At 46.1% G+C, this 12,167-nt stretch overlaps 1 protein-coding gene across 2 annotated transcripts in view; it reads left to right on the plus strand.

Annotated features, from left to right (window-relative positions):
- Positions 1 to 12,167, plus strand: part of XPNPEP2 (X-prolyl aminopeptidase 2) — a 132,134-nt gene that overhangs the window by 94,899 nt on the left and 25,068 nt on the right. For both annotated transcript variants that reach the window (XM_083160339.1, XM_083160338.1), the window contains one exon: positions 9,542 to 9,637. In XM_083160339.1, coding sequence (XP_083016465.1) covers positions 9,542 to 9,637 — 96 coding nt within the window. The remainder of the gene's footprint in view (positions 1 to 9,541; positions 9,638 to 12,167) is intronic.

Raw genomic sequence — 12,167 nt, forward strand, 5'->3', positions numbered from 1 at the left:
TGTGCTGGAAGTGGAGTGCGCTTCTGTGACTGTGACTCCATGTTGCTAGTCCTCCAAGGAAGCTTCATTCCCTGCACCAAGATGGCCGTCAAGGCTACTACCGAGCACATGCAGAGTCATCTTCCGTTGAGATTGTGTTAGAGTTCCATAGTGGAAGACAGTAATCTTCCACTTAGCTCCATTGGGAGAGACCTCCTGTCTCAGATGTTGTTCCAGCATTCTGCAATAACTAATTGTTTGCATGCTGTTGGTGTAGGGAATCTTCACTGGCTGTTAGTGGGGGATTGATTGAGCTCATTGATCTGCTCCTCACAGAAGGGCACAATGTCACTCAAAAAAAATTATTATTTTTGGTATGAAAGTGGCAATAACAACTTATACGCTTATTGTCACATTTGTCACTTTGGTGTCTATAAATTTTTTTTAGCAAATTGTCCACAACGCAAATGAAAATTCACTTCTCTGCAGACGGTTGATTCCCAAGAGCCCTTGTTACATGTAATATAACAATGTACATAAGTAAACAAAAAATAAGAAACAAAACATGGCCGACTTTCCCTACAATACTAAAACCTGAAATGGTGCAAAGGCCGGAGACTGAGATGACTTCATCTGTGTTCAGCTATAATAAAAATTAGCCCCAGGTAGTGGTGGAACGTCCATGGGGTAAAATATGGCAATGCTACAGGGAAAGGTTATCTTTCCCACTGCGCTGGGTAGGCTACTCACTAGGGGCCCCACAAGCATAGGGGCCCCAGCGCAGCCGAAGGCAGGGCAAATCAAAAATATATAGTTGCTTATGGCAATAACGTTAGCGCTGGCCAGTAATGGCTGGCAGTTCTCCTCCAGTGAAGGCACTAAATAGCTGACGTGGCGTCATATAAACCTGCCATTACCAGTGAGGAGCATCGTGAGAGGAGGCATTGCTGTGGCGGACAAGACAGGAGACAGAAGAGAAGAAATCAGAAGAAAGAAGGCAATAGAAAGGTAAAGGCCCCCATACACTCTGCGACTTCTACTATGGGAGAAGTCGCATCCAATTCCCCTTGAGCCACTCAGGACCCTCCCAGACGACATGCAATCATTGCACCCTGCCGCCGTGAGGGGGTCCGACCTGGATATCACATGTGCAGAACATATGATCTCCAGGTCCGATTTGATGCGCACAGGGCTAAACATTGGATCGGACGTCAGAAACGTGCTATTTGGTCCAATTTCATCTGATTTCTCAGACAGATCTGCTGGAATCGGGAGAAATCCCCCCCCCCCCCCCCCTTACACTGTGTGACACTGCCAGCCCTGGGTGCGACACAGGACATTCCCCATCGAGACTGCCCTGTGAAAATTGGGACAGTTGGGAGGTATAGAGATGGTCCTGCTATAGGGCCCCGTCCCAGAGCGGGTCTGAGGCCTTTCTCAGGCACCCACAGGGCCCGGTGTAACACTGTCCCATTCCTGGTACTATTTGCCCTTTGATCCTGTTAAACACTGACAGTGTCCTCAGCAGCTACTGGCGTGTTTAGTATATTACTGGTGCAATGGGGTGGTGTGGGCGATCACTTTGACCAGGGCTGTCTTAACGACATTGTGGGCCCTCAACAAAGTGATGTACTGGGGCCCCTGCAGTGACTCTCCACCTGCTATCACCCATCCAGCCATTAGTATGCTTACAGCCAGTAACGGTTTGGCTGCAGCCGGTAGAGAATGTTTCCCAGCAGCCCTGATTCTGTGTAAATCACAACCAAAGCAGCCGGGCACAATCTCTACTAGCCTCACACAGTGACCCCAGAGGCACCAGCACACCCCTGCTCGAAGGCTCCCTAGAATTGTGGGGCCCTAGGACAGCTGCCCAGTAAGATGGCCCTGACCCTGACAGTGTCTCGGGCTGCCCCAGAAGCTCTGGGTTCAGCCCAGCTGCTGGGTGATGCTGCTGCGGTTTCCTTCCTGATTCACAGGTCCCTTCTGGTCTCATTCTGCTGCAACACTCCGAGTGAGAAGTGCCCTTTTTGCAGATCATGTGACCTTGTTTCCTGTAATATTCTCAATCCCTTTGCACAGAAAAAAAAAGTAGCACAAGTCTTGTTCTGAGCAGCTGAGTGTGATACTTTGTATCTCAGAGTCCCACAGATCAATCAGGGATGCTGCGGCGGAAACCCTCCAACGTCTCGGACAAGGACCCCGCTCAGAAGAAAAAGGTGAGGTACACAAAGGGGGGGGGGGGGGGTCCCCACGCATGGACGTGAGCAGCTCAGGTGTGCATGACTTGTAGAAGACTAGTGTACTAGTATACTGCACACATGACCTGCAAAGTACATGTCTCCATTGTGTTGGAGGATTGGGGACCCCAAATAATGTAATTGTATTGGTGCAAATAATTGTACATATAGCAACAGAGTCTTCTTATTTGTGTCATTATAGAGGAAGAGGAGTAAGAATGCAGGAAATGGGTCTAGAATGTTTAGGGAAGTACAAATCTATAGGTTACACAGAGAATGGTCTGCTATAAGGGTTCTCCTCCAACCACCCCTCTGAGACACCTACTGTATGTCCATGTCACCACTGGCTGGCGATGATTGCCGGAGGCAGGAGGACTTGGGAGTTCATTCATCAGGATTATGGAAAGGCCTGCGGACAGGAGATGGGTGAATGGGACGGCTATCGGAAGCCAAAGGTTGGCAAACATGGCTTTGCAATGCCGCCACTCAGCCAACGTCCAATGGCCACCCAGAGAGTGAAAGCAGCTGCTTTGTGTCTATGGATGTTTAATTTTCCAGGTTGGCGGAGACTTCTCACCGCCACCGCATTGGGCCTAGATGTGTAGCAGGTAATATATGCTCTCCTGTTCACCCAGTGCTACCAATATCCACCGCTGCCTCCAGCCAGGTACACAGTGAGATAGGGGTACATTTACTAATACCCCTTTTATACCCAAATCCCGGATCCGATCCTGCATTAGGAACACGGATCCAAGCCAGGCCGGATCCGGGATTTGCACCGTTTGTGCCTACCTGCAGTGTAAATGGGGGCGGCGCTTGGAGATGACATCATCACCAAGTGCCGGGACTGGTGATCACCCCGTTGGGACTGCCGATCGTTGCGCTGGGGGTGAGCCCAGCACCAAGGTAAGCTGTTGAGCTGCCCCCTGTGCACCCCCCCAGCCCCTGTCCGCAAGATACATGGATGCCTGACACAGGCATCCATTCACCTCCTCCTCGGCGCCGCTGCTGTCTGCACAGTACAGTAGACAGCAGCAGAGGCTGTGTGCACCCCTCCCCCCCTCCCAACCTCCATACTGACCGCAGATGTAAACAGGAACCGGGTCAAATGACCAGGCATACCCATTTACAATGCCCCACCGCCAGGGTCCTCTCCGGGTTCCACCCTGGTCAGGACCTGGGTAGGATTCCCAGGAAAATGGACCTGTTTTTTTTTTGTTTTGTTTTTCAGGTACCCCATTTCCACCGCCGCTGACCCAGGTCAAAAACCCAGATTTAGCAGTGGTGTAAAATGGGTATAACCCTCTGAGTACCAAGTGAATTTGTCAAAATCGGTGTGAAAATTGGCAAGCAAAAGTGTATCCTTCATAATGACCTGTAATGTTACCTTATATAGGAAATATCTTTTTCTTACACAACATTTTTTAATTGTAATTAATATAACAAATGAGAGAGACATTGGCATTTTCAGTGGATATTTTGCACATCTCTCACAGAAATGTCGGCACTTGAAGGGTTAAAAGTGATTTAATTGTCTATGTTTTAGTAAAAAAAAACAAAAAAAAAACCAGTAAAGAGACTAAAATGATCTGTGGCATTTGTGGTATTTTTAGCCCACGTTCTGCAGATGGCTTAGTACTGTATGTGGCACTTCCATTATTACTCATCTCTTATGATGCATGCAGATTCGCAGGAAGTTTCTCCCATCACGCTCTCTTGCCCTGAACATAGACACAACATGGAAATATGTACGGCATTTGGCATTGGGCATTCATATTCAATTTGCCCACACATGCGGGAGACAAACTTGGGAATCAGAGTCATATACCTACCCCACGGGAGACCAGGGGGATTATTTTGGTTGATTCCCAAGGCTGCGAATTTGCAGCCTTGCGAGTCCACCAAACCCCACCCCGGGGAATGACCCCCCCCCCCTCGCAGCGTGTGTTCACACGCACAGGCTGCGAATAGATGATTGGCACCCGCATCACAGCCTCATTACCATGAGAACGCCCATTACCATGAAACGCTGGGCAATCCCACATTGTACTGGAGCTGCCCGCAGACCCGAGCCCCTCTTACACTGCATTCAAGATAGTTCATGGTTCAGTGGAAATATCTTACACCAGTGGTGTCAAACTCATGGCCCTCCAGCTGTTGTGGAACTACATATCCCAGCATGCCTTGCGGCAGATTTAATATAATGGATTGGTAAAACTGTGGCAGAGCATGCTGGGACATGTAGATCCACAACAGCTAGAGGGCGATGAGTTTGAGGGATGCGGTCATTTGGTCTACAGCATTATGGTCGACAGTCATTAGGTTGACATGGGAAAAGGTCGACATGGGTCTAGGTCGACATGGGAATAGGTCGGCATGGTTTCTTGGTCGAAAGGTCATTAGTTCGACGAGTCGTTAGTTCGACAGGTCATTAGTTGGACATTGTCTAGGTCGACAGTCAAAAGGTCGACATGGAGTTTGTCACTGTTTTTTTAGCCAACATGTGCCGACAGGCATGATTTCATGCCCTACCATCCACTAGAGCGTGGTGGGAGAATAAAATAGTGTGCCGAGCGTAGCGAGGTACTGTGCCCGACGCATGGCGAGCGATGCGAGGGGATGCGGTGCACTTTTAACTGAGTCCATGTTGACTATGTTGACATTCAGGTAAAAAAACTGTGAAAAACCGGATGTCGACCTTTTGACTGTCGACCTAGACAATGTGGAACTAATGACGTGTCGAACTAACGACCTGTCGAACTAATGACCTTTCGACCTAGAACCATGTCGACCAATTCCCATGTCGACCTAGACATATGTCGACCCTTTTTTCATGTCAACCTAATGGTGTTGACCTAATGACTGTCGACCATAATGCTGTAGACCAAATGATTCCAACCCGAGTTTGACACCACTGCCTTACACTAAAGCTGGGTACACATATATACAATCGTCGGGCCGTTCTTCCAATCTGGGGGCAAACGGCCGTTTGATTGTATAGGTGTGTACGCTGTCCCAATTGCTGCTGTGCGACCGATAAACGGCCAAAAACGCTCTTGGCCGTCCACGGTCGGTCGGTCGAAGGTTCTTTGCTGCTTAATATTTCATCCGACAGGACGGCTCCATATCGGAACAAAAGTGAAGTGTGTACGCACGTTCGATCGATATGCTTGACAGTTTGACAAAGCACGGTGGTATGCTGCATTATGAGAGACCCTGTAACCCTTTGCCTGCTGTTTTAACTAATGTGTTTTAATGCCTCACTGCTCAACACTTTAGACGCATCACTTTAAGACATTAATCAATGTTGAAGTTTTAATAGAGTGGGCTGGAAGCTCTTTTCTGGGCACCATAACACACTATTAAAACTTCAACATTGATTAATGTCTTAAAGTGATGCGTCTAAAGTGTTGAGCAGTGAGGCATTAAAGACACATTAGTTAAAACAGCAGGCAAAGGGTTACAGGGTCTCTCATATACTTCTTCTTGCGATTGTTTGGACGGGAGTACATCGGACGTCGCAAGTAAAATTGTACATATGTGTACGCGCAGAACGGTCGTATGTTTTGGACGGCCGAACGTGTATTCGGTCGATCGAACGGTCGCAAGAAAAAGGAAATTGTACATATGTGTACCCAGCTTAACTGATACATTTCAGACTGACTTTACCAACACCAGCATTCAAGTTGCCCCCCCCCCCCCACCAGTGCTGCCCCTAGGCATGTGGCCTCACATGCCTGCTGGGAAACTACCCACTGACCATGGACTATGATTGGAAACGGTATCCTGGTCTGTGGCATGGTGAGTGACGCGTGCCATGCGATGGGACACAGTGCACTAATTGGAGGTCCATATACTAAAAGTTAAGTACTGACACCCCCAAAAACATCAAAAATGTAAGTCAAATTTTTCATGCGCCAAGTCAACCTCTTTCTTATGTCGACCCTTTTGTAATGTCTACCCTGTGCAAGTTGACCTTTTGGGGTCAACCTAATGAAACATAACCTTTAATTAGTGTCAAAGTTATTTTGATTATAGCATCCGCCCTCAAGTCTGGACTATTAGAGGTACTAAGATGGGAGTTCTACTGAAGATGGGCTGTTGCCCATAGCAACCAATCAGATCTATTATCTTCTAGAAGTTGCTAAATAAATAAGAATTAGAATTTGATTGATTGCTATGAAAAAAACTCTCTTCAACAGAACTGCAATCTGGAGTGTGTCTTGGGGACCCAGGTTGGGAAACGCTGATCTCCACCAATGCCCTGTACATGGTGATCTCCACTAATGCCCTGTACATGGTGGTCTCCACCAATGCCCTGCACGTGGTGGTCTCCACCAATGCCCTGTACGTACTGATCTCCACCAATGCCCTGTACATGGTGATCTCCACCAATGCCCTGTACATGGTGATGTCCACCAATGTTTTGAACATGGTGGTCTCCACCAATGCCCTGTACATGGTGGTCTCCACCAATGCCCTGTACATGGTGGTCTCCACCAATGCCCTGTTCATGGTGGTCTCCACCAATGCCCTGTACATGGTGGTCTCCACCAATGCCCTGTACATGGTGATCTCCACCAATGCCCTGTGCATGGTGATCTCCACCAATGCCCTGTGCATGGTGATCTCCACCAATGCCCTGTACATGGTGGTCTCCACCAATGCCCTGTACATGGTGGTCTCCACCAATGCCCTGTACATGGTGGTCTCCACCAATGCCCTGTACATGGTGGTCTCCACCAATGCCCTGTACATGGTGCTCTCCACCAATGCCCTGTACATGGTGGTCTCCACCAATGCCCTGTACATGGTGGTCTTCACCAATGCCCTGTACATGGTGGTCTCCACCAATGCCCTGTACAGTACACTGCAGACAGAGAAACCGGCTCCAACTTTAATAAAGCAGCAACAGAAACCTGTCAGCAGGACCCTCATTTGTTTGTCTGATAGGGGAAACTCTGCTCAGTTTCCCGTCAGCTCTCAGGTGTGAGCGCGCTTCCTGTGGGGCTGCGTAGCCGGGGCAGGACATGAAGGGTTAATGTCACATATCCCCAGCCGCAGTGACATAAAGAGAACTTGAGGTTTCAGCATTCTGCCAAGATGTGTGAACCGCACAGACACCGGTGGAAACAATCTCTAGTGTATTATATACAACTGTAACTTTGTAACAATGTGTTATCATAGTGTGATCAGTTCTCCTGACACAACCTGCTCAGAGAGTAGGCTGCTCATAACCAATGTGTGGGCCCATAAGGGGAGCAGTTGCACTGGCCCTCAGGGATCATATCTGGATGATATGTCAACAATCTCTATGTCGACAGTCATGCACTAGATTGATGTTGACAAAAGGTTGATATGCACTAGGCTGATATTGACAAAAGGATGAAACAAGCAAAAGATCAATATGACAATGGTCGACAAGTGAAAAGTGTTGACATGGGGTTTTCAACATTTTTTCCTTTTGTCATTTATATGCTTTATAATCCACATCGACTGCAATTGGGTACAAAAAAGTGCCTGAACCAAGGGTACTCGCTACACTTATTAAGGGTCCATGTCGACAGGTGTAGACATTGACACAAAAAAACTGTGAAAAACTCATGTTGTAACCTTCTATTTATGCTCTCTGCTACCCCTACTGTGTCACCCCTGTCTCTCTAACCCTCCCCTTTAGAATGTAAGCTCTCACGAGCAGGGCCCTCTCTCCTCATGTGCCTTTCTTAGAATATATAAACCTCTGCCACCCTGATGATTGCTGCAGTGTCCTGTCCCCTGATGTAACTATCCATATTTACCATGTTCTTGTCCTAAATTGTCTTGTGATGTAATTCGGTAATTGTTTTTGTTCATTTGTGTATTGCTAGGCGCTGCAGAACCTTTGTGGCGCCATATAAATAAACAATAATAATAATAATTTTGTCTAGCTGTTTCCTGTCTACTTTTTGTCCATGTCGATCTTGTACCTACCTATCGAGCTTTTGGGGTCAACCTATTGACTTGTGAACCTAGCCACTGTCAACCTGTTAATTTACTCCTCACAAGGGTACAAGGGAAATCCCTATCAGGGGGGGGGGGGGTTGAGGGAAATGGGTCACAGGAACCCAAATTACTATGAGGGCTCATGTATCTGCTGTTTGATTATGTATAGGCAAATGCAGGGGGTTTCCAGTTGCCCAGAATCTACTAGAAAGTGCAGTACTGGTTCTATAATGTTTGGGTATTCAATAAGTATGGAATGTTTAATGTTCCTTATTTAGATTAAATACGTTTAATAAATACCACAATACAGACAATCTATAGTGTTAATTAATGCCGGGTTCTCACTGCGAGTGAGAAAGACACGGCTTTTACCCGGCATTAAAATGCCGGGGACTGCCGCGCTGGACCCCCGTTCTCACTGCAAGGCAAATTCCCGGGTGAAGAAGTTCTACCCGGGAATTTGCCTTTAAACACAGGTTTTTCGGCAGTGTGAACGGGTCTGTGTGGAAGGTGCTTGAATAAAGGCCCTTATTCTGGTTCACTCTCAACTGTACAAAACCATGTGCAATGCAGGTGGGGCAGATGTAACATGTGCAGAGATTAGATTTGGGTGGGGTTTTACTTCACAGTGAGATTTCTATTGCAGTGTAAAAATAAAGCAGTCAGTATTTGCCCTGCACAGAAACAAAATACCTCATCCAAATCTAAATATCTCCGCACGTGTTACAACTTACCCCCCCCCCCCCCAAAGTAAGGAGCGAATGGGTTCATCTCCATGGCACGCGGCTTGGAATTAGAACACCACTGTATTGTTATTACTGGTTAGAACACCACTGTATTATGATCCCGGGTTAGAACACCACTGTATTGTGATCCCTGGTTAGAACACCACTGTATTGTGATCCCTGGTTAGAACACCACTGTATTGTGATCCCTGTTAGAACACCACTGTATTGTGGTCCCTGGTTAGAACACCACTGTATTGTGATCCCTGGTTAGAACACCACTGTATTGTGATCCCTGGTTAGAACACCACTGTATTGTGATCCCTGGTTAGAACACCACTGTATTGTGATCCCTGGTTAGAACACCACTGTATTGTGATCCCTGGTTAGAACACCACTGTATTGTGATCCCTGGTTAGACCACCACTGTATTGTGATCCCTGGTTAGAACACCACTGTATTGTGATCCCTGGTTAGAACACCACTGTATTGTGATCCCTGGTTAGAACACCACTGTATTGTGATCCCTGGTTAGAACACCACTGTATTGTGATCCCTGATTACGGGAATACGGTTCCGGTTCCACTGTCACTTACGCTGTGTTTTACTTTTCTCCAGCTCTCTTTGCAACGATCCAGCAGTTTCAAGGATTTTGGAAAACCGAAGGCACTATCCCCCGTCGGGTGCGAGAAGGAGTTCAGCTTGGAGAATGAAGTGAGTCCAGGAGCTATAAAAGATAGTAGTGCACTGATGCAGATGCAATGTGAAGCTGGGTACAGATGAGATGAGATATTTTAATGAAATGCACAATTATAACAATATCACTAAAGATATTTTCGTGCATATCGTCTAGCGTCTACACACTATATTGATAACGAAGCATGCTCCTGCTGGTCGTAAATGACCCCCTCTGTCATCTGTACATACAGTAAAATCCTGACTATATTGTCAACTACAGTTATACTGCTGGTTGCAGCAACTTACAATGTATTTGTCCTGAAACTCCGGTAACTTCAAGCAAAATCGTTCATAAAGCATATTGTCTAATGCTGGGGTTCTCAAACTCGGTTCTCAGGACCCCACACAGTTTACGGTTTCCAGGTTACCCGGCAGGTGCACAGGTGCACTCATTACTCATTGACACATTTTTAAAGATCCACAGGTGGAGCTAATTACTTCACTTGTGATTCTGTGAGGAGACCTGCACTGTGTGGGGTCCCGAGGACCGACTTTGAGAACCTGTGGTCTAATGCGCCATATAGTAATCACATTACATCTCATTACTATGAATGTGCTAAAAATGCCGGCGCCGCTCACAGCAGCTGTTCTTTTAGTATAAATAAATACAAATACGGCCAGTTTAAGTTTAGTTCAATATTACACCCAAAAACAGAACAGGCGCTGCCATTTTTAGCGGACAATTTGAGGATCTTGAAAAGCAACATTGTCACTCAAAGGGTTAATAAAAACAATGTTTGCTCGGCAATTTTCACACCGATTTTGACAAATTCCCTTGGGCACTGAAAGGGTTAAACTTCATTTACCATCATTTGGTTTCTGACATTAACATGACTCAAGAATGTAAGAAAAAAAAAAACAGAAGTAGCACAAAAGGATATAAATATATGGAAAGGAAGCCAAACACGGTCTGTCAGACATGTCATCCAACCGTGGAGAGAAAGTCACAGAATTGTTTTTTTTTTTCAAACTTCAAAAAGTATCAATGTATGTAAATAGTTTGTTTTTGTTTTAACCCTTTGATTTTGCTTTAATTTTGATTTTGTTTTTGTTTTAACCCAAGAGATTTTGTCAAATTAAGTGTAAAAATTGCCAAGGAAATTTTGTATTCATAATAATGAAACATAATGTCTACCTTACATAGGAATTATAGGGGTGATTCGGGTTGGTTTGCAAAGCACATTTGGTTTGCTGATGGACAAAACCATGTGCACTGCAGGTGGGGCAGATGTAACTTGGCAGATGTAACTTGTTTACCCTTGGTGGAGTTATTTTGTTTCCGTGCAGGGTAAATACTGGGGTCTTTATTTAAACGCTGTAATAATAGATATCAGTTTGAAGTACACCCCCCACCCAAATCTAACTCTTTCTGCACATGTCAGCCTCACCTGCAGTGCAGCATGGTTTTGTCCATCAGCAAACCAACCTGAATCACCCCACATAATCTTTTTTTTACACATTATTTTTTTTTTTTCAATATGTGTTTTATTGAGAACTTTGCACATTAAACACAATGGGCGGTATTCAATGTGAATACCGGCGAGGTGCAGCGAATCCTGTTTAGGATTCGCTGCTCATTCGCCACGTTCCGGAGCCTCGCCGGCTCCGGTATTCAATGAGTCAGGGGCTCGCTGCCCCTGACCGGCGAATATGAGCTCCTGCGGCGAATGCCGCAGAGAGCCTGAGGACGGTGGCAGGCAGGGAAATGGAAGTCTCTCTGCCTGCCCCAGAGCGTATGTGGGGGGGAGGTGGGCTCCTCGGGTGCCAGGCAGCACAGGCTGCCCCCCGGGGGTGCCAGCAGGGGACCGGGTATATTCACTACACCCGATCATGCATATGTAACGATCGGGTGCAGTGAATATATGAATATCTAATGAGCGGCTCGGCTCCGGCGCCCCCTGCTGGCTGGTCAGTGTAAAAAAATATATATATTTAAATTAAATATATATTCATGTGCTTACAGCACATGAATAAAAATAGCATGCCCCTCCTCAGAATAAAATTCCTGATTTTTTGACACCAAATGTAAAAAACAAAACACTTTATTTTAGAAGTTCACATTCCACTTCACCAGAAAAAAATAGCGATTGCTACTCGGTGAATCATGGCGAAAAAAACCTTGAAATGTATTCGCCATCTGGTCATTGAATAGGGTGATTCACCGTTTTTGTCAAAAATTCGCCAAACAGCACAAATTCGCCATAAAAACCTAGTGAATCAGGCTCATTGAATACCGCCCAATGCGTTCAATACAAACTGAATCATTTTCAGGCATCACAGTAAGGATTGTAGTAATTCGGTGATGCAAGTCATTGGTGTGAAAGTTTCAACTTAAACTACAGTACAACCATAAGAATACAACACGTCCAATGATATCAGTAACCTTGAAGTTTTACGTAACTAAAAAGAAAGGGAAATTGAGAGCTTAGACGAAGAAAGAGGGACAGTCAACATATGCTACGTATACAGTATGTTTCCATCCGGCGGTCGGCCTGTCGGCCTGATG

This window comes from Crinia signifera, chromosome 9, assembly GCF_055691185.1.
Source record: "Crinia signifera chromosome 9, ASM5569118v1, whole genome shotgun sequence".
Lineage (NCBI taxonomy): Eukaryota > Metazoa > Chordata > Amphibia > Anura > Myobatrachidae > Crinia > Crinia signifera.